General features: G+C 48.6%; 1 protein-coding gene across 5 annotated transcripts in view; it reads left to right on the top strand.

Annotated features, from left to right (window-relative positions):
• SLC9A8 (solute carrier family 9 member A8) overlaps window positions 1-15,543 on the top strand; it is a 72,880-nt gene extending 57,337 nt beyond the window's left edge. For 4 of the 5 annotated variants that reach the window (XM_059898517.1, XM_059898518.1, XM_059898520.1 and 1 more), the window contains 5 exons: window positions 149-231; window positions 3,005-3,116; window positions 6,498-6,718; window positions 8,822-8,968; window positions 10,278-15,543. In XM_059898517.1, coding sequence (XP_059754500.1) covers window positions 149-231; window positions 3,005-3,116; window positions 6,498-6,718; window positions 8,822-8,968; window positions 10,278-10,385 — 671 coding nt within the window. In that variant the 3' untranslated portion in view covers window positions 10,386-15,543. Of the gene's footprint in view, window positions 1-148; window positions 232-3,004; window positions 3,117-6,497; window positions 6,719-8,821; window positions 8,969-9,568; window positions 9,690-10,277 lie in introns of all 5 variants that reach the window. The other variant, XR_009497743.1, reaches the window with a different exon arrangement.
• Window positions 15,544-27,362: the final 11,819 nt, after the last annotated feature.

Below are 27,362 nucleotides of genomic sequence, written 5' to 3'. Positions count from 1 at the left end.
AGGTACTGGTTGCAGGATTTTCCAGAAAATAAGCAAAGTGGTATACTGGATTCTGATTAACTTCTGAATGTTTGCTTGCATAACAATCCCGTGCTGTATTGGAAGAAAATAGTTGAGGCTGAATAATCCATTCTTTGGTTTGTTTCAGAAACATGTGTGTTTGCATTTCTTGGCCTGTCCATTTTTAGTTTCCCTCACAAGTTTGAAATTTCCTTTGTCATCTGGTGCATAGTAAGTATTTTCCTTGTTTTTTATTTAACTACTTATTTGTAGGTCGATAACCATGTATTCTGGATTCACTTATGTAACTGTTAACTGGTCAAAGTCAACAGCTACATAGACAACCTTCTGTTTAAAGTTTCTTTTTGTTAAAAATTCATGAACATACAATAAATGGGAAGGTATGGAATTAAGTAAATAAATATCCCTAGAAAAGAATTTTTGCTTGGTTTTAATTTTAAGTGGCCTTGAATTGTTATAGTCTTCTTTAAAAATTACCATTTTTTTCAGGACTTCCCTGGCAGTCCAGTGGTTAAGACTTCCGAGCTTCCACTGCAGGGGGCACAGGTTTGATCCCTGGTCAGCAGGGAACTAAGATCCTGCAGGCTGCACGGCGCAGCCATAAAAAAAAAAAAAAATTTACCAGTTTTTAACGTTAGGTAGTAAAAGCAGATTTCAGAATTGAATGTGTACTTGATCATAACCATGTAAAAACAGCATGCATAGAAAAAAGAAAATATGTAAGAAAATGCAGCCAAATGTTCACTGGTTGTAGAACTGGGGATGATTTCTTTTTCTTTTCTACTTTTTCTGGATGATTATAATGAATATACCTAATTCTTGCTGTGGTTTCCTTCAAATGTGTCCATTTATAAGCATGACCTTGGACACTTGTTCAAGGTAAAGATTACAAGGCCCTTACCTCCTTTGGAGATTCATCTGGAGGAATCATCATCCCAGGTGATTCTTACCATTGAGAAGATTTGGGAAACAGTGTTGTAATTGGACGAGAGAGGGGTGGTGGCAGTAGGAGACAAATTAAAATGTACCTTTAAAAAAGGAAAATAGAAGTTTAATCATTTGCATTCAAATCAGATCTTGGGAATGGAATAGGAAAAAAACAAATGTTTAAGCATTTAAAAGAAAGGTCCAACTCCCTCAGGCATCTGATCAAAGTGCCGGGAAAGGCTAACATTTGGGCATTAGCCTGGTGTTGCCAGGTCCCTCGTCTGTGTCCCTCCTGTGTCTCTGTCCTGTCAGTGTGAACCCATCTCCCATAGGTCCTCCTGCTGATTTATACTCCTGTCCCTAATTTGATCTGTTTGTTGTCTTTTTAGATCCTCTATTAATTTAAGGCACTTACAAAGCACACCTTGTTGAGTTACCATAATTCATCTTGAGTTAACTTTTATTACCAGCTCCACTAAACAAAACACAGCTATTGAGAGGCAGTCTTTTTCTTTTAAATCACTGTCACCTACCATGTGCAAACCAGTGAGGCCTACCTATTTGGCATATGGGGAACCTGAGGCAGAGAAGATAAGGAACCCTAAAGAAAAAGATGTTTCTCCTTGCAATCTGGGTGCTTCTACCTTAGTCGGCACAAGCTCATTGCTTTTGTCACTGTTATGTGTCCTCCAAACTCAGGTTTTAGGACAAGAAAACAGCTGCAAAAGTCTTTTATAGAAAGTATAGTAGCCTTTAGTGTGGTCACTGGGTGAAAGGGGCCACATTTGGTCAACCCTGAAACACACATGTGGGAATGGAGGATTAGATTTCAGTGGGTGAAACAGGGAGGTGGCGATCTCAGCCATGAGCTGGGAGGGAAAGAAAAATGAGGCGATGCCTGGGGTGGTGACTCACTTTCCGCTGAGCAACTGGTCAGTCTGGCCCTGGCACTCCTAGGGACGGCCTGTGCCGTTCAGATGGATTACCTTAGACTCACTCAGTGGTCAAGGGCATGGGCTCTGGGGACTGAGCCAGGTTTGGGACTTGGCTCCACCACTTCCTGCCTGGGTCAGCTTAGACCAGTTACTTAATACTTAACCTCTCGCTGTCTCAGTTTACTTGTCTCTAAAATAGAGACAGTAATACCTACCTCATAAGACCTTTGGAAGGATGTAAATTGAACAAGATAATGCATATAAAATGATTAGAGCATTGTCTGGCATATAAATGTTAGATGATTGTGGGTAATTATTAACTTGACCTTCCAAGGCACAACAGTCCAAAGCACACTCAATTCATGCTGGTTAAAAGAATAAACTTAGAGCCTTAGAATGTCTATATATATATTATTCTGTTCAAGTTAGTTATGGTGAGAACCAAGATGAAGAAAATGGAAGTAAATTAATAAGTAGTTCTAAGAAGCCACTTAGATAAGATTTAGACTTTACATAAAGCTATATTTTGTTAAAATCGACATGCCTTTGGAGATGGCTAGGAACCAAAAGCCATGAAGCAACTGGCTAGACAGGGTGTGTGTGACCTCCTGTTAGAACCCACCTGTGCATTCCTCTTGCTCAGGGAGCAGCATTTACAGACATAGGTAGGCGCTTCTCAGTCTTCGCTCCTTTCCCTGAGGAGTGGGGCCCCCATGGGAGAGGCAGGAATACCTTGTCTGTTCCTCCAGAGCTAGCCCATTGGGAATGATTAGTGCAGGCCCGTCCCACAGTGGAGCACATTTGGAGGAGCCAGATTACCCTTAAATTAATCTCTGGGTACTTCTGCGCGGCCTCTTGGCATTACTAAAGCTGTCATCGATACCTTGTTAGTCCTCTCTTTCTGACAGTGGAAACGTAACCTACAAAGCTTTAATCCTTTCCCAGACAAATAGAAACTGGCATCTCCTGGGTCTCTGCCTAGCACTGAGTTCATGTCTTTGATGACAAGGGGATGCTGCCTTTATAATGGGTGTGTTACCAGGTCTGTGTTAGCCTCAACAAGCTTCAACTTGAAGAACCAGAGGTTTCCATGTTAAGACTTAGTTTGTTGCTGTTAACAGGTGCTTGTGCTGTTTGGCAGAGCGGTGAACATTTTCCCTCTCTCCTACCTCCTGAATTTCTTCCGTGATCATAAAATCACACCAAAGATGATGTTCATCATGTGGTTCAGCGGTAAGCCCAATCTTGAATGAATGGTGGAGGGAAAGTGCGTGTTATAAAGGCACAGGCCCTGCGGAGAATGCACGTGCGTGTCCCCGGAGCCCTTGCAAAACGAGCCTGCCTCATCAGCCCCAAGTTGCACGTGCTCCCATTTAGGGGCGCCTGCTATAACACGGGCCCTGAGCGAGGCCCTTCGCAGGCGGCGCCCCTCCCCACAGCGCAGGAAGTGGGTGGTGCGTGTCTGCTCTACAGGTGAGGAAGCTCAGGCTCAAGGGTAAAGGACTTGCTCGGGACGAGGGGCCCCGGGAAGCAGAGCCAGGATTTGCCCTCCTTCCCTCCACTCTTTCCTGGACAGACGGGCAGCCCAGGGCAAGGTGTGCACGGCGCCGCTCCCACCTGAGCGCTTTCTAGGCTGAAGTAACAAGGGGCTCAGAATAAAAAGGTTAAAGTTTAAACTTTTTTGTACTACAGGCTAGATTTGGATTTTTTTTTTCATTCAGTTACTAAGTTCTGATAGTTTATTTGGCCATTTCAGTTGCTGTTCAATCCCATATTCCTCTACTTTTTATAGATTTTTTTTTAAGTATTTATTTATTTATTTACGGCTGTGTTGGGTCTTCGTTTCTGTGCGAGGGCTTTCTCTAGTTGCGGCAAGCGGGGGCCACTCTTCATCGCAGTGTGCGGGCCTCTCACTGTCGCGGCCTCTCTTGTTGCGGAGCACAGGCTCCAGACACGCAGGCTCAGTAATTGTGGCTCACGGGCCCAGCTGCTCCGCGGCACATGGGATCCTCCCAGACCAGGGCTCGAACCCGTGTCCCCTGCATTGGCAGGCGGACTCTCAACCACTGCGCCACCAGGGAAGCCCTCCTCTACTTTTTAAAGTATGGAAATGATTCCATAAATCTTTGACTCCTAAAGAACTGGATCCGTAGACATCTTTAAATTTACTTAGAAGCAATACATCCAGTTCTTTGTGCTTTCTTGTTTAAATATTATAATTAAAATATTTCTGTGTGGGTCAGGGTATAGCAACATGCTTTGTAAGCTGTTTTCTCTCCAACAGCATATCTGTAAATTTCTCGCAGATTTCTCTTCTTTTTCAAAAGACCTGGTTTAAAATACATACATAGGTGTGTGTGTGACAGATATAGGTAGGTAGGTGTGTATATATGTGTGTACAGTGAGAGAAACTTTTTTCTTAATCTTTTTTGCCAGTGAGGGAAAAAAATCGTAAAGTAGTTGATCCAAGGTCTTGAAAATCTGGAAGAAAATCTAAGAAATGTATCGGGCATTTTACAAAGTATGTGAGCTCTTTGGGGGTTGGGGGGTGTCGTGAGAGACTCTACAGGGAAGTGGTTGGTGGTTTTAAACAGGGAGGGCTCTTGGTTCCGGGTGTCCTCAGGCTGTCCAGGCCTCCCTCCGTCCATTCCCGCCCTCTTTCCTGGACCCTCACCCTGTCTCACTGGCCCCTCCATCATTCAACAGTGGAAGATTCTCCTTTTCCCCGCAGAAAACCAACAACTTCAGCCAAAACCCCTGCTCCTCATCCCCTCCAGCTGCTTCCCCATCTCTTCCTATCGTGGCCAGACCTCTTGAGCGAGCTTTTCTTGCCCATTTTCTCCACTTCCTCACCTCCTGTCCTCAGGGCTGGACTTGGCCTCGCCTGGGTCACCAGCAGCCTCCCGCAGGCAGGCCTGGCGGGCACCGGTTAGCCCTCATCCCCCCCGCCGCCTCGGCTTGGGGCTCCTTCCTCCCACCGACCTGCCCTTTGACTGGGAGGATACCCTCTTCTCCTCTTCCCTTGGCCTCCAGGCCATGCTCTGGTTCCCCTCCTTTCCCTTGGGATCTCCTCAGGCTCCTGTCCAGGTCCCCATCTGCCTTTACCGGCACCTCAGTAAATGTTGGCTTCCTCAGGACTCAGCCTCAGACCTGCTTCATCTCTTGCGCTCTCACAAGCTCACCTGTCCTGTGGCCTCAACTTCCATCTGGTTCCCACCCTCCCAAAGCTGTTTCCTCTGACCAGGCCTTCCCTCTGAGATCCAGATTCCAGCGTCTGAATCCTCCTTGGATGTTGTGGAGCTACTGCAATCTCATTGTCTAGGACGGAACTTACCTTCCTGCCCAACCTGCTTGTTTGCCAGCATCCCCCTTCCTTCCACAGGAAACAATAACACGTGGCTGCCTCTTACGAAGTGTTTACTGTGTGCACATGCTGTCCTATGCCAAGGCGTTTCATCCTCGGGCCACCGTCATGGCAGGCCCTGTGTCTAGTTCCTCGTGCCAGCCTGGGAGGCCCCAGGGAAAGCAGGGGGCCAGGGGGTGGACCCAGGAGCCAGACTCCTGACCCCGTGCCCAGACCATCGCGCAGCAAGCCTCCTAGGACCCGGGCATCCTCCAGGCCCTTCCCTTCCCTGGTCACCCCACCTTCCCCTCGCTCCTGTGACCTGTTACTTCTGCTCCCTGTGTCTCTTTTAATTCCACCCCCTTCCCTCCGCTCCGCTGTGTCCCCATGTAGGGTCTGGGCTGCAGCAGCCAGCCCCTCATCATGCTGTGATGTGCTGGCCTCCACGTCTGGGTCAGATCCTGTCACTGTGTGCTCGGCCCGCCCTCCCTTCTCCTTCAGGCCTTCACCCTCACGAGTCCTCGTTTGACGTCTCTCCTCCCTGCTGCTCTGGGAGGTCCTGTCCCCCCTGTATGGCACCAGGCAAGCCAGGAAGTTTTTTAGAGAGAAAGTGCCATTTCCCAGCTCAGTCCACACCCCTCAGTCCAGCCAGCAGCCTCCCAGGGAACCAAAACAGGAAGTAAGGGAGAGGCCGTGATGCGGTCCCCTGAGCCGCTGGCCACCGCGGGGCTGGCATCCTCCACTACAGTGGGCATTGGGCAAATGGCATTCTGTGCCGTTGCCAGTAAAGCGTGTGGCCCTGGGAGGACACCTCATTCTCAGTCTCGGCGCCTCATCTGTGCGCTGTGAGAATAACAGGACCAGCTCTACAGGGCTTCCTGTGACAATCGGATGAGGTCGTGCCCGCGGAGCACGTAGCACAGGGCCGGGCACGCACAGGGAGGGCTCGTCTGCATCAGCTGTCGTGTTTCTAAAACGTAAGCGCTGGGCTTGATAAATCCTTAACACGCACACGCCCGGCGCGTCACAGCCCGGGCAGGTCACCTCACCCGATCCGCTCTGCCGCCCTGAGAAGTGGGAACGGGGGTGAGCCTCCGTTCCTTGCGCCTGCTTTTCTCACACCCCAGAGCCTCACAGGCTGAGTTCGCACTCTCCAGTGGGTGCATTAGAATGTCGAGCAGCCGTGGTGCCGGCCTGGGCCCAGATCCCCCGAGAACCGCTGCCCCCTCCCGCCTGCCTCCCTCCCTCTTACTCCCTTCACTGTCGCCCAGGCCTGCGGGGGGCCATCCCCTACGCCCTGAGCCTGCACCTGGACCTGGAGCCCATGGAGAAGCGGCAGCTCATCGGCACCACCACCATCAGCATCGTGCTCTTCACCATCCTGCTGCTGGGCGGCAGCACCATGCCCCTCATCCGCTTCGCGGACATCGAGGACGCCAGGGCGCGCCGCAGGAACAAGAAGGACGTCAACCTCAGCAAGACCGAGAAGATGGTGAGTGCCGGCCGGGCGGGCAGGCAGGCGGGTGGGCAGGGGCAGAGGGTGGGTCCCCACTTGCCGCCAGAAAATGGGGAAACGAGACACGATCTGAGGATGATCCGTCCCTGGGCACGCACGCATGGGCGCACGGCACGTGCACACACGTACGCACCAGCTTCCCAAAGTGACAAGGAGGTTGGACTCAGGGTCTGAAGCGTGGCTCTTTGGGGTGGGTTGTCTGCCGGCCTCGTGAAGCCACGGAGGCAGTGGCGTAGGAACATAGACCCCTAGCAGACTCTTCCAGTAACGCTCCTCCCCTGCCAGTAACCACACCACCCCATCAGGCCGGGACTGGAAGGAGGGTTTCAAAATCACAAAATGACAAAATCATATCATTCCCTAGCATCTACTAAAAGCCTCCTGTTGGGGCTGGAGAAGGAGAAAGTGCTCACAGAGGCTTGGAGGGTCACGGGAGAGGGCCCTCCACTGAGGACAGGCGAGGGCATGATTTGGGGGTGGAGGTGCCCAGGGCCAGCTGCTGCGAGCCTGAGGCCCCCGGACCCCTGCCCACCTCTGCCTCCTCCAAGCCACCCTCCTGCCCTGAGTCACTGTGATTGTGCCTTTCCTACCCTGTGTTCCCTTGGGCCCTGGCTGTGGAGCCCTGGCCTCTTGTCCTGCCTTCCTGCACCACCCCCTGCTCCATGCACACACGTTTGCAGAAATGCATCTTTTTCTAGTTCCCTTTTTCAAGGCCATCAGTAACTTTACTCAGCCATGGAAGGCACAGAAATCCTCAACCAGAGGTGGGGAAAGGGGATGTGGCCCACTTCTCACTCTGGAAAGTCCAGTCTGGGTGGATCTTGGCCTCCAGTCTCTGCCCGCGGCCTCTCCAGCCAGAGTTGTGCTGCTGGGAGAACCTTCAGATGACCTCAGGGAGGGCTGGCTCACAGAACTTTCCTCACTCTCTGTAGCCCTTCTCCCCCCACCCCCATCCACCAGCCTTCTTGTCTGTTTTTAACCAAAGCTCAAGTATAGGTTCTCAAAGCTTTTAGTGGGTGTCAGGATTGGTGGAGGGCTCCAGGGTCTTACAGGTCTGGGGTGGGCGCCCAGAGAATTTGCATTTCTGATGAATTGCCGGGAGGTGCAGCCACACTTAGCCAAGCACAGCTCTGGTAGAACCAGGATGTGTGCTCAGCGGGGAGCAGCTGCTGTTTAGGGCATGTTTTCTGTGGTGCCTGTGCTCTCCTTGGACTGTCCCTGATAACCTGCAGGAAGCAGATGGTCTCATGATCCCCATTTTGCAGATGAGAGCACTGAGGCACAGAGAGACCAAATCACACAGCTGTGGTCACACAGACTCTTAACCACCCCACTTTCCATCACTTGTTGTCAAGGTGGGGTTCCTGGACCAGCAGCATCGGTGGGCGCTGGTTAGAAATGCACATTCTTGGGCCCCCTCCCAGACCTGCTGAATCAGGAACTGCAGGTGGGCCTAGTGGGCCCAGCATTTTGTGGCTCCCCAAGCTCCAGATGATTCCGATGCCGGCCAGAGTTTGAGAAGCACTGCTCCATGGCAGGGAAATGCTCTCCCTGCCCCTCCCTCTCTCCCACCTCCTACACCCGGGGTACACCTGCGCTTGGGGGCGGCAATGCAAAACTGCCTTTGGTCACCCCTGCAGAGGGTGGGTGGTCCTTCCCTCCCTCCCTCTCCACATCCCTCCCCGCTGCATCCACATGACCAGCAAATGCACCCAGAGTGGGCCTCTGCAGGCAAAAAACGACAAGAGCGGCCTCCCTCGTTCAGTTCACTGGTAAAGAGACAGCCTAGAACAGCTCCCAGTCCTGGCCGCACAGCCAGCCACCTGGAGCACTTACAGACCAAGCCCCAGCCCTGAGCTTCCAACTTACTCACAATTCTGATTTTCCTGGGTGTCCATCGTGTTCTTACACACCTTCCCGCCTCCCTACAGGCTCCCAGGAGGCCTCTTGCTGCCACCGTTAGGGTTGGGGACACGGGGGGCGGGGTGAAGAGCTGCGAGGAGGTAGGCTGGGTGGTGTGAGGGCTTCCAGGCAGGTGTCAGCTGACGAGCCTTCGGCTGCCTTCCCCACCCGCCGCAGGGCAACACCATCGAGTCGGAGCACTTGTCGGAGCTCACCGAGGAGGAGTACGAAGCCCACTACATCAGGCGGCAGGACCTCAAAGGCTTCCTGTGGCTGGACGCCAAGTACCTGAACCCCTTCTTCACGCGGCGGCTGACCCAGGAGGTGGGACGCAGGCCAGGGGTCCCTTGCCTTCCTCCCTCAGGGCCTGCAGTGGCCAAGAGCAGGGTGGGCAGGGAAGACCCACATGCCGGGTTGGGTGGGGGCCTCTCCCCACTCAGCTTTCTCTCCTTCCCAGCCTCGCGGGCTGGATATGCTTGCGGCACTCTGCATCTGCTGTTTTTCCTTCCTGCCGTATTTAATGCGGGTTTGTTTGTTTGTTTGTTTTTGGCTGCGTTGGGTCTTCATTGCTCCGCGCGGGCTTTCTCTAGTTGCGGCGAGCGGGGGCTACTCTTTGTTGCGGTGCGTGGGCTTCTCATCGCGGTGGCTTCTCTTGTTGTGGAGCACGGGCTCTAGGTGTGCGGGCTTCAGTAGTTGTGACACGTGGGCTAAGGAGTTGTGGCTTGCGGGCTCTAGAGCGCAGGCTCAGTAGTTGTGGCGCATGGGCTTAGTTGCTCCGCGGCATGTGGGATCTTCCTGGACCAGGGCTCGAACCGTGTCCCCTGCATTGACAGGTGGATTCTTAACCACTGCGCCACCAGGGAAGTCTCTAGTGCTAGTTTAATAATAGACTTGTTAACCCAGTTTGGTTTTCCTGGATGATAGACTTGGGACATTGATCGGCTACTGAATCTGAGCTGAGGAATTTCAGACCTGCCAGGGCCTCGGACAGTGGCCCAAGGCTCAGGGCTCTCGCTCCACCCCTCCAGGCACCACTGGCCTGACAGTGAGTGACACACTCAGGGACCAGCTTGGGCCTGCTTTGCTGATACCGTCATCCTGCACCGCGCAGGGTGGGGGAGGGGTTCTCCTGGCTGCTGCCCCGCTTTGGTTCTGAGCCCCGTTTTCCCTCCTTCAGCAGTCAGGATCGCTGTCAGCACGTGAGTTCTTACTGTGAGCCAGGCGCTGCACCAGACGTTTTTCATGATTGCTTCGTTTCATTCTCCCAGCAACCCATGCAGTAGATGCAGCGGGTTGTCTCACTTGATAGCCGGGGAGACTGAGGCCCAGAGAGGTGAAGTAACCCCCCGAGGTCACACAGCCAGTACGTGGCAAAGCTGGAAGCAGAGCCCAAGTGTGTCTGATTCCAGAGGCCAGGTTTTTTAACATCATGCCATCCTGCCTCCTACTCCTGTTCCAGGGTGACACCTCCCGTTATCTCCTCCCCCACAAAGAATGATCCCAGCTTGCGGTTAGTCAGTTAACACTTTGAAATTGCTTGTGGCCGTGCACCCTGCCTCCCGTCTCCTCCCTTCCTCAACCCTGACCCTGAGCCAGACCCACTGACAAGGGCTTGCTGTGTCTCCCGCCCCAGGACCTCCACCACGGGCGCATCCAGATGAAAACCCTCACCAACAAGTGGTACGAAGAGGTGCGCCAAGGCCCCTCAGGCTCCGAGGACGACGAGCAGGAGCTGCTGTGACCGAGTGGGACGCCGTGGCTCCCGGGCAACCGGGGCCGCAGCAGCGCCATCCAGCCTCCCCACGGCTCCCAGGACGAACACCCAGCAAGGGCCCCCGAGGCGTGTGCATTTGGCAGTTCTTTAGGGTGGATGGAAGCAGGGTGACGCACAGGCCACTGTCGTCTTAACCCAGGACCTCCCAGGCCTTTGGAGCCAGCCGGCTGCCCTGAAGCACCCTCTCCCCGCTCCTCACTGGGCTGGACCTCTCCCTCAGGGTGGTTTCCCAGCCCGCGGATTGGAGGGACCACCTTTGCAGGTAAATGTTTCCTTCTGCTTCTGTAGCCGGGGAATAGTCATCTGTCACGCCGAGGTGCCTGAGAGGAGAAATCCTGCTGTGGACCCACTGTGCAGGGCGTCCCGGGAGCGTGGTGTGCCGTTGCCGCCATCCCTGGCCACTGCCTTCATTACAGGGGCCCTTCCCTGCTGGACGGGTGTCGGTACCAGCAGGGCGAGGAGCCGGCCGCCGCTTCCCTGTGCGTCATCAAGGCGCCTCCACCCTCAGCAGCAGCGGTTCTCACCTAAGCGGCAGGCTCAGAAACCTTGAAAACCTCACACTCCCCTTCGTGATGTCGCTTGCACTCCCTGAGAAAGAGAAACTGAGTGACCTTTTTCTCTTTACCTCTGATTGGCACCTCACAGGCTGTCTCCCTGGGCAGCAGGCAGCTACTGCCCTTCTCTGGGAATACTGTGAATGTTTACACTGGAACCGAGCACGAGGGCACAGGCACCTCTCTAGAGCCCCAATGGAAGCCGTATCCCTGGGTTTTTTAGGGGGTGAGCGACCCTATTCTGTGGGGTCAGAGCACTCTCTAGAGGGAAAGTCTACAGGGTTTATGCTGGCCAGCAGCTGCTGTCTTAGAATTCAGTTTAAATTCATGCACTTTTATAAAGTGGTGAGAGCCTAGCAGTCCCTTCCCTGACCTCGATTCCTTACTTAGTGGTCCTTGTTTGTTCAGAGGCCCCTTTTCCTGGGCTCTGCCCACCGTTTACCTGCTGCACCTTCAGTGCTCATCGGCATCTTTTTTTTTTCCCTCTCCCAGTTCTCTACCATCTTGGGTCCCATTTGTCCCCATGCTCCTCCTCTGCCACCCCTCCCCAGGACTCCAGTGGCCTGCAGCCAGATGCACGTGAGTCTCACCTGCAATCCCTGAGCAGCCACTGCTACCTCAGGACTCGCTCACAGAGTGCTTGTGCGCGCGCGCACACACACACCACACACGCACACCCCTGCCCCGGCCACACACGCACACACACACACACACACCATACACACACACACACCCCTGCCCCGGCCACACACGCACACACACACACACACACCATACACACACGCGCACACCCCTGCCCTGGCCACACACGCACACACACACACACACACACACACACCCCTGCCCCGGCCACACACGCACACACACACACACACCATACACACAGGCACACACCCCTGCCCCGGCCACACACACACACACGCACACACACAGGCACACACCCCTGCCCCGGCCACACACGCACACACACACACACACACACACCCCTGCCCCGGCCACACACGCACACACACACACACACACACACACCCCTGCCCCGGCCACACATGCACACGCGCGCGCGCGCGCGCACACACACACACACACACACACACCCCTGCCCCGGCCACATGCGCACGCACACACACACACCTGCCCCGGCCACACACGCACACGCGCGTGCACACACACATACACACCTGCCCCGGCCCCATGGTCGGGGCCCCCGGGCCATCTCAAGGTGAGGAGCTGCCAGTCATGTCCAGAGGACATGGGGTTTCTGACTTCCCCGCATCCACCCCCTTCACCGGCCCTTTAACAAGTCTTTACCTGCTTGCTTGTGCCCATCTACAGGCCTCTGGCAGTTTCCATATGTGGCTCAGCGTCTCAGCTGGAGCCTCGGGACTCAGCACCCTCTGGCGTGGTTTAATTCATCATGTGCATGTCCTTGGTTCTGTTTCGAACACAGTGGGCCAGCGTGGACCTTGGGCTGGCGGCAAATATGTTTCCATCTTCTCAGCCTCAGGCAGCGTGGCTCTGGATGTGAGGAAGGACTGACCTTGGGACCCTCCAGGACCCATGTACCCAGCCCACGAGGCCAGGCCCCTGCCCTAACCCCTTCCCTTGCCCCAGAAGTGTAAGCGTAAAGCCAGTCAGGCAGGAGGGCACATGGCTTCCTTTTTATGCATGAACAGTAAATTTGTACTTGATAGAGCTAAAATATGATCATTTCTTTTTGTAATCTCCCACCTTAACCCCATAATTTGAGCCAAATAGGATTACTTTACTTCACCTAATATCCCCACTGGAAGATTAATGCCATGCATAATTCCAGGCTCCATCATTTCCTGTTTCTTTTTAGTGGAAAAGAGAAGAGGTCAAAGGGAGGGGACCTTTGTCCATAAGGGGATGGGGGAGGGGGCAGGGATCAGAGGCCAGATTGTTCTCTCATTCTCCAATTCATAAGTCACTGACTTTTCCCCCTGAAATTCAGAGTCTGATCTCCGAGGTGTAAGTTGCATTGTAAACTCAATAGCTTGCCGGAAAAAAATTTTTTTGGCTGTGAGTTCACAGATTAAATAATGAAAACAGGATCTTCTCAGTTCAGACTGCCCTTTGTCACCAGGTCCCACCTGTCCTCCCACTTTTAGCTGAGACCTGAGAGTGACACTAAGTAGAGAAGCACGCGGGGGCGGGGCGAGGTCTCCAAGGCTTGGCTGTGTGCAGGTGGCTGGGGGAGTCTTGCCCGGCCTGGAGCAGCGCCAACCTGGGTGTCCCGTGAGCTGCTCCTGCCCTCTGCTGGCCAAGTAATGGCTTAGCAGCGTGGGAGGGCATTCCCCCGTCGAGGAGGGCGCCCCGTGTGCCTCAGCCATCTGTCTGTTCACCTCTGGTGGACTTTTTTCAGATGTCTTTGCCTGAGAATCAAAAATTGCTGCTGTCTACCTTTAGCATTCCTAATAATTCTATTGTTTGGGGCAATATATGCCTAGAAGATTAAAAAAATCCAGCATAACTATAACTTCACACACGTTTTCTTTTAGGTCTAGGCCATGGGACAGGAGAAGTATAGCACAGAGAGAAGGTAATACTTTAGGAGGAGGTGAAGGCTGTAAGGTCAGTGCGTGCCTCTGGGGAAGCTGGTTGGCTAGCCAGTGAACTCTGAAGACGTGCCGTCTTGGGGAGCTGGGGTGTTCTGTAGCACTAAGGCCCCACCCCAAGGCTCCCCCAGCAGCCCCTCCGCAGCAGGCCCTACGATTGGGGACTTGGAATATATCACGTGTTCTGCAGCCCTGTGGTTGTAGGACCTCTGGGAGTAACCATGCTCAGAGGCTTGGCGTGTGAGGCCTCCCAGGAGAAGAAGCTGGCTTTTCCTAGGTACCCGGAGACCAAGTTCGGGCTGAGCTGGAACAGAGCCAGGTGGAAGGTGGCTCAGTTCCATCGTCTGGTGCTCACTCAGCCCAGGGGCAGACCCTCTCCCCCAGGCCACACACTGGGAATGCTGGCTGGGCCCCGGCTGACGTGAGGCTGGGGGCCCAGAATGTTGGCAGCCCCTGAGTACCCCAAGTCAGCCTAGGGAGGCCCTGACTTGCCTGCAGATTCCTCTGTGCGCAGTGGCGTGTGGAAAGGCTGGTGAGTGGGGAGCCTTCTCCTTCAAGCCCTTGCCTAAGGTGGCCTTCCGGGGTCTCAGGTCTGCACTCCCACGGGGGTCCACACATGTGGCAAAGTCCCCAGCGGGGAGGCCACAGCCAGAATCCCTCTTCTGCTTCGGTGGGGAGAGTGAGGGTGGGGCCGGGCGGAGACTGGCTTCTCCTCAGCCAGGTCCGGGCCACCAAAGGTGCGGGAAGGTGCAGGCGTGGCTTAGGGGGGCTCTGGCCTTAGAACTGACCCCTGATTCTAGTGGGAGGAGGAATCTCTCTCAACAGCAATGACTGACTGTCAGTTAGGACTTCAAATGCCAAAAAAAGAGGAAAGATCCTTTGCTCCTTCCCCATTCCCTCCAGAATGCAGGCATGTGATTCTCCTGCTGGGTGGTGGGTAGGAAATTATCTGAAACGTTCCCAGTAGAGCAGCCAGAATCATTAAGAAGTTGTTCTACCAGGAACGCAGTCTCCAAAGCCCCAGGCAGGCGATATGTTTTAAATGAAAACACCACAGTCAGAGTGACGGCTTCGGATAAGCAGCCACACTCCCGTCCACTTAGTCTCCTGCCGTTTCTCACACAAATGGAGTTGGATGTTCAGGGACTTCACCATCATCGCCCATGTTACGAAAGAAGACTTTCTAATTTCCCCCACCCCGTTTCACCCTTTCTCACCCCAGCCGACACAGTCCCTAATCCTAGAGGGAAAAAAAATGTGTGGCTTTTCCTACCCAGGAGCTGGTCTTTGCCCAGCTGCTCTGCGTGAGCGTCCTGGCTTCAGGGCAAGAGAGCTGAGCGCTCGGAGCGCAGCCGTGGGCCCCGTAGCCATGGGATCGATGGGGATTGTGCAGTGCGGTGGTCAAGAGAGAAAGGTCACCCGTCAGCGCTATGGGACCCTGTCCAAGGAGCTGGTCAGCCACGCGGAAGAGCCACTTCTCCAGGCCCCAGCGCTGCTCTAAGGAGCCGTGGAGGCCCATGGGCCAGAGAAGGCTCCTCACTCGCTTGGCTGACTACCGAAGGTTAGGTTCGTGGCTACCAAAGGCTTTAACATTTTCTCCAGTACAGCTCCTGCAAAGCTTGATTTGTTCTCAAGATTAATCAGAATCTTGTATTCTTTTGAGTAATTTTCTTTGTAAAAATGAAGGATTTTTTAAGTACAGCTTTTTGATATAAGGACTATTGGGAAGGTCAGGCTTGTTCTTTTGCCCTCCCCCAAGTAAGATGTGAGAGGCAGTTGTTAGGTCCTGGTTCCTGAGAAATGATTTGCTGCTCTTCTTGGTGGGGCTGCGGGTTGCGGAGGGGAAGGTGGGTCGGAGGTGGAGGGACCTGCAGCTGCTCTGCTGGAGCCTCTACCTCGTCTCACTGGACTCTTTAAAGAATTCAGAAATGGATGGAAAACAGTAATGTCACTGGATTCTTATTTAGAAATAAAAATGAATGCTGCTGAATCAGACCCACTTTCTGTGTTTGTGTTCCGTGGCTTTGCAGAGGCCTGGGTCTCGCCCCCCTAGACTCGGCTCTGTCCACGCCTGCCCGGCTCTTGCGGCCAGAAGCCTGGCACAACGCAGTGGTTAGTGGGCAGGAGTGCAGGCTTTGGGGCCCAATTCCTGCCCCTGTCCCTGTTGGGCTGGACCCCACGGGCCCACAAGCCTTGTAGTTGCCCAGCCTTGAGACCAGAGAAAGAGCCTAGAGACAGCAACAGAGACGTGAACGGTTTGCTGGATAGAGGGATCTTAACAAACGGTCCTGGAGCAAAACCCCACGGCGTGCAGCAGCCATCGGACGGGACACCAGGACACGGCAGCAGTCCTCACCACATCGGGAGAAGTGAGGCTGCCATTTACAGGGGGGATTGATGTCAGGTGGGCTCGGTTACCAGGAACTAATTGAGCCCTATGATTAAGAGGACTGGATAGTCACGTGAGGGAAGCAGGGGCTGCTCGAGCAGGGGATGTGCAGAGAGCAGGAGACAGCCATCTTAAATGGCCTAAGCACACAGTCCCTCAGTGAGGAGGACGTGAGGCCAAGCAGGAGGGCTCAGCTCGGGCCCAGCCTCCAGCCTCCAGCCACAGCTGCTTCCTCACAGGTGTGAGGGACTTGTCCTCCCTGGGGTTCGCTGGGCTAGCCGCCCTCCTCCCTGCTGGGGTTGCAGACTGGCCTCTGATAGGCCTTTGACTGAAACCAGGCTCTGAACCCACACAGCCGTGCGAGTCAGATGGAAGCTGGTGGCGGTATCTATGGGGAGTCTGGAGGCTCCATTTGTTTATACTCTCTCATGCTTCCAGAAGGCAGCTGAAGCTACTTACGGTAACAGGTGCAAACAAAACATACACGTGACATAAACGAAACCAGGCAGAAGAACCTGTCCTGACCCCAGGCACGAGCCTCCTGACAGGGAGGCCAGAACCGGAACTCTAGTTCCTCTCCACCCTGCAATGCATCCCCACCCCCTACCCCCACCCCCAGGCCAAAGGAGGAAGGGTGGGGGGAGAATAAATCATATGCTGGACCCTTCCTCTACCTGGACTGCCAACTGCACGCCCAAACCAATGCCTGCTGGCGTCAGGCAGGGAACCCGGTCAGGGAGCAGGGCTGGTAGGAGGCGCACGTGGCCCTCAGCTCCCTTCCCCCTGTGACAGAGACCTGGGTTCAGAGAAGGATTCCTCCACCCTAATGAAACCGTGCAGATGTGATAACAGGCGGCACTGGAGTGATGGGCCTCTGGCACATATAAAGCAGAATCTTCCCAGGCCACTGATGGCTGCAGGGGAGGCTGGGAAACGAGCAGAGTGTCAGCCTGGACGAAATGGAACCCTGGTAGTAAAGGTGAGCAGAGCCTGAGTGGGACTGGGTATTTTCATTCACATTTCAACCTTCTCAATGTCTAGAAAAAGCACTCAGGGTGAAGGGGAGCAAACCAGGGAAGAAGTATTTTCCTTAGAGGCCAGAAAGCTGCAGGGGAGGGTCACACACAAAGTTGAGGGCCCCATGACCTCCACTTGACCCCCAGGGGAGCTGAGGGGAGATGAAGCCATTTATGGTCATTCCACTCCCCTCGCCTGAGAATGCTGAGGAATGGGCCTCTGACCAAATTCCGGCAGGAGAATGAAGCAACATCTTAGGGAATTTCCAGGACCGTTTCCTCACACTCAAACAGTCACTGAAAGAAGGGAAGCACCCTCTTCCCACAGTCTGGCCTTTGCCTCCCATTATGTGAGGATGCAGTGCTCGGACCTGCTGCAGCAATTCGGAGACAAGGGAAGGCCTCACCAACCTGCTGTGCAGAAAGACAGAGGCCCTGAGTTGTTAACAACCCTGTCGGACCAGTGAATTAACCAGTCCTGGAACCGACCTCCCTCCAGAGCTCACTGCGGGAGACAATACGTGTTCTTGCTGCTGATGCTATTCGGGTTGGGTTTTATATTACAACAAAAATAATCCTAACTGAAAGAACTTCATGAAGTCAGATGAGCAGATTCTAAAACAACATATATAGCATCAGCCTCCAAAAATTAAAGTGATGTGTGTGTATATAGGAAAAAATGTGCAAGGATAGGTACGAAGTTTGAGAGAACTTTGCTCCTCTCTGAGTGGAAGGATAATGGGTAACTTTTAAGATCTCGTCTGAAGATATTTTCTATTTCTTTCACAAAGAACTTTTATTCAGACCAGAGGGCAGACAGCAGAAGCAAGAAGAACTACAGTTCTGCAGCCTGTGGAAGGAAAACCACATTCACAGAAAGGTAGACAAAACGAAAAGGCAGAGGACTGTGTACCAGATGAAGGAACAAGAGAAAACCCCAGAAAACAACTAAATGAAGTGGAGATAGGCAACCTTCCAGAAAAAGAATTCAGAATAATGATAGTGAAGATGATCCGGGACCTTGGAAAAAGAATGGAGGCAAAGATCAAGAAGATGCAAGAAATGTTTAACAAAGACCTAGAAGAACTAAAGAACAACAAACACAGATGAACAATACAATAACTGAAATGAAAAATACACTAGAAGGAATCAACAGCAGAATAACTGAGGCAGAAGAACAGATAAGTGACCTGGAAGACAGAATAGTGGAATTCACTGCCGTGGAACAGAATAAAGAAAAAAGAATGAAAGGAAATGAAGACAGCCTAAGAGACCTCTGGGACAACATTAAATGCAACAACATTTGCATTATAGGGGTCCCAGAAGGAGAAGAGAGAGAAAGGACCCAAGAAAATATCTGAAGAGATTATAGTCAAAAACTTCCCTAACATGGGAAAGGAAATAGCCACCCAAGTCCAGGAAGTGCAGAGAGTCCCAGGTAGGATAAACCCAAGGAGAAACACGCCGAGACACATAGTAATCAAATTGGCAAAAATGAAAGACAAAGAAAAATTATTGAAAGCAGCAAGGGAAAAACGACAAATAACATACAAGGGAACTCCCATAAGGTTAACAGCTGATTTCTCAGCAGAAACTCTACAAGCCAAAAGGGATTGGCACGCTATATTTAAAGTGATGAAAGGGAAGAAACTACAACCAAGATTTTTCTACCTAGCAAGGATCTCATTCAGATTCGACAGAGAAATCAAAAGCTTTACAGACAAGCAAAAGCTAAGAGAATTCAGCACCACCAAACCAGCTCTACAACAAATGCTAAAGGAACTTCTCTAAGTGGGAAACGCAAGAGAAGAAAAGGACCTACGAAAACAAACCCATAACAATTAAGAAAATGGTAATAGGAACATACATATCGATAATTACCTTAAACATGAATGGATTAAATGCTCCAACCAAAGGACACAGGTTCGCTAAATGGATACAAAAACAAGACCCATATATATGCTGTCTACAAGAGACCCACATCAGACCTAGGGACACTTACAGACTGAAAGTGAGAGGATGGAAAAAGATATTCCATGCAGATGGAAATCAAAAGAAAGCTGGAGTAGCAATACTCATATCAGATAAAATACACTTTAAAATAAAGAATGTTACAAGAGACAAGGACACTACATAATGATCAAGGGATCAATCCAAGAAAATATAATAATTATAAATATATATGCACCCAACATAGGAGCACCTCAATACATAAGGCAACTGCTAACAGCTATAAAAGAGGAAATCGACAGTAATACAATAATAGTGGGGGACTTTAACACCTCACTTACACCAATGGACAGATCATCCAGACAGATAATTAATAAGGAAACACAAGCTTTAAATGACACAATAGACCAGATAGATTTAATTGATATTTATAGGATGTTCCATCCAAAAACAGCAGATTACACTTTCTTCTCAAGTGCACACAGAACATTCTCCAGGACAGATCACATCTTGGGTCACAAATCAAGCCTCAGTAAATTTAAGAAACATTGAAATCATATCAAGCATCTTTTCTGACCACAACACTATGAGATTAGAAATCAATCACAGGGGAAAAAAACCATAAAAAACACAAACACATGGAAGCTAAACAATACGTTACTAAATAACCAAGAGATCACTGAAGAAATCAAAGAGGAAATCAAAAAATACCTAGAGACAAATTACAATGAAAACATGACAATCTAAAACCTATGGGATGCAGCAAAAGCAGTTCTAAGAGGGAAGTTTATAGCAATACAATCCTACCTCAAGAAACAAGAAAAATCTCAAATAAACAATCTAACCTTACACCTAAAGGAACTAGAGAAAGAAGAACAAACAAAACCCAAAGTTAGTAGAAGGAAAGAAATCATAAAGATCAGAGCAGAAATAAATGAAATAGAAACTAAGAAAACAATAGCAAAGATCAATAAAACTAAAAGCTGGTTCTTTGAGAAGATAAACAAATTGATAAACCTTTAGCCAGACTCATCAAGAAAAAGAGGGAGAGGACTCAAATCAATAAAATTAGAAATGAAAAAGGAGAAGTTACAATGGACACCACAGAAATACAAAGCATCCTAAGAGACTACTACAAGCAACTCTATGCCAATAAAATGGACAACCTGGAAGAAATGGACAAATTCTTAGGAAGGTATAACCTTCCAAGACTGAACCAGGAAGAAACAGAAAATATGAACAGACCAATCACAAGTAATGAAATTGAAACTGTGATTTAAAATCTTCCAACAGGGCTTCCCTGGTGGCGCAGTGGTTGAGAGTCTGCCTGCCAATGCAGGGGACACGGGTTCGAGCCCTGGTCTGGGAAGATCCCACATGCTGCGGAGCAACTAGGCCCGTGAGCCACAACTGCTGAGCCTGCGCGTCTGGAGCCTGTGCTCCGCAACAAGAGAGGCCGTGATAATGAGAGGCCCGCGCACCGCGATGAAGAGTGGCCCCCACTTGCCGCAACTAGAGAAAGCCCTCGCACAGAAACGAAGACCCAACACAGCCATAAATAAATAAATAAATAAATAAAAATTAAAAAATAAAAAAAATAAAAAAAATAAAATAAAATCTTCCAACAAACAAAAGTCCAGGACCAGATGGCTTCACAGGTGAATTCTATCAAACATTTACAGAAGAGTTAACACCCATCCTTCTCAAACTCTTCCAAAAAATTGCAGAGGAAGGAACACTCCCAAACTCATTCTACGAGGCCATCACCCTGATACCAAAACCAGACAGAGATACTACAGAAAAAGAAAATTACAGACCAATATCACTGATGAATATAGATGAAAAAATCCTGAACAAAATACTAGCAAACAGAATCCAACAACACATTAAAAGGATCATACACCATGATCAAGTGGGATTTATCCCAGGGATGCAAGGATTCTTCAATATATGCAAATCAATCAATGTGATACACCACATTAACAAATTGAAGAATAAAAACCATATGATCATCTCAATAGATGCAGAAAAAGCTTTTGACAAAATTCAACACCAATTTATGATAAAAACTCTCCAGAAAGTGGGCATAGAGGGGAACTACCTCAACATAATAAAGGCCATATATGACAAACCCACAGCAAACATCATTCTCAATGGTGAAAAACAAACCATTTCCTCTAAGATCAGGAACAAGACAAGGAGGTCCACTCTCGCCACTATTATTCAACATAGTTTTGAAAGTCCTAGCCATGGCAATCAGAGAAGAAAAAGAAATAAAAGGAATACAAATTGGAAAAGAAGAAGTAAAACTGTCACTGTTTGCAGATGACATGATACTATACATAGAGAGTCCTAAAGATGCCACCAGAAAACTACTAGAGCTAATCAATGAATTTGGTAAAGTTGCAGGATACAAAATTAATGCACAGAAATCTCTTGCATTCCTATACATTAACAACAAAAGACCAGAAAGATAAATTAAGGGAACAATCCCATTCACCATTGCAACAAAAAGAATAAAACACCTAGGAATAAACCTACCTAAGGAGGTAAAAGACCTGTACTTAGAAAACTATAAGACACTGATGAAAGAAATCAAAGATGACACAAACAGATGGAGAGATACACCATGTTGTTGGATTGGAAGAATCGATATTGTGAAAATGACTATACCACCCAAAGCAATCTACAGATTCAATGCAATCCCTATCAAATTACCAATGGCATTTTTTACAGAACTAGAACAAAAAAAAATCTTAAAATTTGTATGGAGACACAAAAGACCCCAAATAGCCAAAGCGATCTTAGGGGAAAAAACGGAGCTGGAAGAATCAGACTCCCTGACTTCAGACTATACTACGAAGCTACAGTAATCAAGACAATATGGTACTGGCACAAAAACAGAAATATAGATCAATGGAACAGGATAGAAAGCCCAGAGATAAACCCACGCACCTATGGTCAACTAATCTTTGACAAAGGAGGCAAGGATATACAATGGAGAAAAGACAAATCTCTTCAGTAAGTGGTGCTGGAAAACTGGACAGCTACATGTAAAAGAATGAAATTAGAACACTCCCTAACACCACACACAAAAATAAACTCAAAATGGATTAAAGACCTAAATGTAAGACCGGACACTATAAAACTCTTAGAGGAAAACATAGGAAGAACACTCTTTGACATAAATCATAGCAAGATCTTTTTTGATCCACCTCCTAGAGTAATGGAAATAAAAACAAAAATAAACAAATGGGACCTAATGAAACTTAAAGCTTTTGCACAGCAAAGGAAACTACAAACAAGACAAAAAGGCAACTCTCAGAATGGGAGAAAATATTTGCAAATGAATCAATGGCAAAGGATTAATCTCCAAAATATATAAACAGCTCATGCAGCTCAATATTAGAAAAACAAACAACCCAATCAAAAAATGGGCAGAAGAACTAAATAGACATCTCTCCAAAGAAGACATACAGATGGCCAGGAAGCACATGAAAAGCTGCTCAATGTCACTAATTATTAGAGAAATGCAAATCCAAACTGCAATGAGGTATCACCTCACACCTGTTATAATGGGCATCATCAGAAAATCTACAAACAACAGATGCTGGAGAGGGTGTGGAGAAAAGGGAACCCTCTTGCACTGTTGGTGGGAATGTAAATTGATACAGCCACTATGGAGAACAGTATGGAGGTTCCTTAAAAAACTAAAAATAGAATTACCATATGACCCAGCAATCCCACTACTGGGCATATACCGAGAGAAAGCCATAATTCAAAAAGACACACGCACCGTAATGTTCACTGCAGCACTATTTACAATAGCCAGGTCATGGAAGCAACCTAAATGCCCATCGACAGATGAATGGATAAAGAAGATGTGGTACATATATACAATGGAATATTAGCCAGAAAAAGGAACGAAACTGGGTCGTTTGTAGAGACGTGGATGGATCTAGAGACTGTCATACAGAGTGAAGTAAGTCAGAAAGAGAAAAACAAACATCGTATATTAACACAGATATGTGGAATCCAGAAAAATGGTACAGATGAACCGGTTTGCAAGGCAGAAATAGAGACACAGATGTAGAGAACAAACGTATGGACACCAAGGGGGGAAAGTGGCAGGGGGTTGGTAGTGGTGAGATGAATTGGGAGATTGGGATTGACATATATACACTAATATGTATAAAATGGATAACTAATAAGAACCTGCTGTATAAAAAGTAAATAAAATTCAAAAAAAAAAAGAACTTTCATTCAATAATAAGGAACATACAGCATGCTATCTTCACTTTTCAAAATGTGATTATAAATGAAACCAGAACTAGAGGAGCAATGCATTAAATGGAGAGATCTGATGTGATTTCAAGAGGGCTAGGGATGATACAAATGAACTTATTTACAAAACAGACTCACAGGGCTTCCCTGGTGGCGCAGTGGTTGAGAATCTGCCTGCCAATGCAGGGGACGCGGGTTCGGGCCCTGGTCTGGGAAGATCCCACATGCCGTGGAGCGACTAGGCCCGTGAGCCACAACTACTGAGCCTGCGCGTCTGGAGCCTGTGCTCCGCAACGAGAGAGGCCACGATAGTGAGAGGCCCGCGCACCGCGATGAAGAGTGGCCCCCGCTTGCCGCAACTAGAGAAAGCCCTCGCACAGAAACGAAGACCCAACAAAGCCAAAAATAAGTAATAAATAAATAAAGGAGTTCCTTAAAAAAATAAATAAAATTAAAAAAAAAAACAAAAACAGACTCACAGACATAGAAAACAAACTTATGGTTACCAAAAAGGGGAAAGGGGGTGATAAATTAGGAGTTTGGGAGTAAAATATACACGCTACTATATATAAAATAGATAACCAACAAAATCCTACTGTATAAGCACACAGAACTATACTCAATATCTTCAGTATACCTATAATGGAAAAGAATCTAAAATATATATATATGTACAACTGAATCACTTTGCTGGACACCTCAAACTAACACAACATTGTAAATCGACTATATTTCAATAAAATTTTTAAGAATTTAAAAATAAATTTTAAAAAGATTTTTAAAAAGTGAAAAAAAAAAAAGAGCGCTAAGGAAATAGGAAGTCTCATCATGCTCTGGTGAGGGTCTAAATTGATAGAATCACTTTGAAGAGCACCTGGCAGTGCCTAGTAAAGTTAAAGACGCCTGGGACCCTTCAATCCAGCGAGTCCTCTCCTCGGTTTAAGCCCTAGAGAGCGAGGAGAGGCAAACTACTGCCTGAGGCCCAAGCCCAGCCTGTCTCCTGTTCTGTACCACCAGCGAGCTGAGCCTGGGATTTTAACGTGTTCAAATGGTTGAAAAAAAAATTCAAAAGAACAGTACTTCATGGTGTGAAAATTATATGAAATTCGAAGTTTAATGTCCATAAAGTTTTGAATGTTTTAATAAAAAATCCGTGGAAGTTTGTTTTCTCTCTTTGTTCTATATTATCTATATAATAATATATAAATAAATATATATATAGTATATATATATATATATATATATATATATATATACATATTTTTTTTTTGCCTCTTGTCTCCCAAAGCCAAAAATATTCACTATCACCATTTACAGAAAAAGTTTGCCCACGCTGCCCTATAGAAATTCTTACATAGTCATGCATACTCAGGAGACACCTACAAGAATATTTGTAATAGCAAATTATTGGAAACGAGCTGTTTCCCACTAGGAGAATGGATAAACAGTGGCGCGGTCATGTAAGGAACAGTATACAGCAGCAAGAATGGATGGATGGATGAATGAATGAAACTAGAATAACATATCAACATGGATAAATCTCAAAATATTGAAAGGAGGGGAGAAAGAAAGCTGCAGATGAATAAGTACATATAAAACCAGGCAAAATGATGTTGTGAAACAGTAGTGCTTAGGGATGCAGCCAAGTGTAGCGGAGTGTGAAGAAAGGCTGGAAAAGTTAACCCCAGGATCCAGGGCTCCTCTGGGGTAGGGGAAGGAAGGTGAGGAACTGTATTTGAACCACATGACACCTACCCTGGCTTCACTTGTATCCCTGATGTTTCATTTCCTAACAGAGCCATGGGCAACCAGGAGTTAATCATATGTGCAAACTTGCAAAGGCTCCTCATGCTCTCTGAGCCTTAGTCCTTCTCCCCGCTCTGTGGTGAGTAACTGAGATGCTCTCCAAGGGTTGTCCCAGGTGACTCCCTCCTTTCAGGATCAGGTGTAGCTATGGCGACAAAATCAAAACTAGTAGTGGCTTCCCTGGACCCCTTGAGAACCAGGATCCTCAGCATGGGAATAAAAGAGAAATGAGGTTGAGCAAAAATCCTGTGGTCCTGAATTTTTATTTAAGTATAAGTATGAACTTACAACGTGGTTTGTATTTTTAGAGATATAAACCTATTGCTAGCTCTGCTCACTGAAAAGACCTGGAAACAATGACCAACCCAGTGGCAGTGAGCACCCTTAGCTCTCAGACTTTGGTATCCAAATGTCATTTCACAGCAAAAGGACCCAGGGCTCTTTGGAGAAACGTCTGAGTCCAGGAGTTGGGCAGGAGATGTACAAAGATGAACATGGAACCCCTTGTCATACCAAACAGAGAGGAAGCAATCAGAGGTTTCAGGGTCAGGTCAGGACTCAGGAGCCAGCTTGAAGACGTTCTGACTGAATAAAGACGGGAATTTGAGCATCAATAACAGTAATAATGTAATGGATTGAAATACTTAAAATATACTGAAATCAATGAGTTCATAATAATATGCTTTTAAAAAATCAGTCACTGCTGGGGAATTCTAAGGCACCAATTCATTATTCTAAGTAAAAATAAAGGCAAAGAGGGCTTCCCTGGTGGCACAGTGGTTAAGAATGCACCTGCCAACTCAGGGGACATGGGTTCGAGCCCTGGTCCGGGAAGATCCAACATGCCGCAAAGCAAATAAGCCCGTGCGCCGCAACTACTGAGCCTGCGCTCTAGAGCCCGTGAGCCACAACTACTGAGCCCGTGTGCCTAGAGCCCATGCTCCACAACGAGAAGCCACCACAATGAGAAGCCCATGCACCACAACAAAGAGTAGACCCCGCTCCCCGCAACTAGAGAAAGCCCGCACACAGCAACGAAGACCCAATGCAGCCAAAAATAAATAAATAAATAAAATAAATTTTAAAAATAAAGGCAGGGCTTCCCTGGTGGCGCAGTGGTTGAGAATCCGCCTGCCAATGCAGGAGACATGGGTTCGATCCCTGGTCTGGGAAGATCCCACACGCCGCAGAGCAACTAAGCCCGTGCACCACAACTACTGAGCCTGTGCTCTACATCCCGTGAGCCACAACTAGTGAGCCCACGTGCCGCAACTACTGAAGCCCATGTGCCTAGAGCCCATGCTCTGCAATGAGAAGCCACCGCAATGTGAAGCCCACGCACTCCAACGAAGAGTAGCCCACGCTCGCCACAACTAGAGAAAGCCCGTGCATGCAGCAGCGAAGACCCAACACAGCCAAAAATAAATAAATAAATAAATAAATAAATAAATAAATAAATAAATAAATAAAGGCAAAGAAGTAAGCATCTATCCCCCCCATCTTTTTTTTGGCCGTGTGGCATGCGGGATCTTAGTTCCCCGATCAGGGATCGGACCTGTGCCCCCTGCAGTGGAAGCACGGAGTCTTAACCACTGGACCACCAGGGAAGTCCCTATCCTGCTTTTCTTAAACTATATCACTGGTAGTCAAATAGTAGATAAGGGAAGTTTCTTTGTCTTTAACTTTTTTTTTAATTCATAGATTTATAGGAAGTTGCAAAAATAGGACAGAAAGGTCCCATGTACCCATGTTTCTCCCAGGGGTAACATTTTGCACAACTGTAAAGCAGTATCACAACCAGGAAACTGACATTGGTACAATCCATAGACCTTGTTCAGATTACACCAGTTTTACATGCTGTCCTCTGTGTGTGTGTGTATGTCTGTGTGTTTAGTTCCATGCAGTTTTGTCCCAGGTATAGAGTCACACCACCACAGAAAAGTTTCTTTTTATAGAAGTATTCCAGTTGCCAAACAAGGAAGACTAGAATTGGAATATCTCCATTTTGCATGCTCTGATGAAATAATGGTTCTAAGTACTGAGTAACAGCCTTAACGGCTATTAATATCCCAAAGGGAGAGAACTCGACATCATGTGCCTCCTAATGAAAGAAGATAACATCTATGAAGTATTCTTACAACAACAAAAAAAATCATACCCACATCTGAGCAAGCCTCAAAAGTCAACTACCATGTGATATAGCACATTAATAGGATGAAGAACAAAGACTACAAGATCATCTCAATTAATGCATGAAAAGCATTTGACAAAATTCAACATACTTTCATGATAAAAACACTCAACAAACTAGGAATAGAAAGGAAACTATCTCAACATAATAAAAGCCACATATGAAAACACATACACCA

Source organism: Balaenoptera ricei, chromosome 15, assembly GCF_028023285.1.
Source record: "Balaenoptera ricei isolate mBalRic1 chromosome 15, mBalRic1.hap2, whole genome shotgun sequence".
Classification (NCBI taxonomy): domain Eukaryota; kingdom Metazoa; phylum Chordata; class Mammalia; order Artiodactyla; family Balaenopteridae; genus Balaenoptera; species Balaenoptera ricei.
The sequence above is the reverse complement of the archived record's forward strand: the minus strand, read 5'-3'. Positions and strand labels throughout refer to the sequence as shown.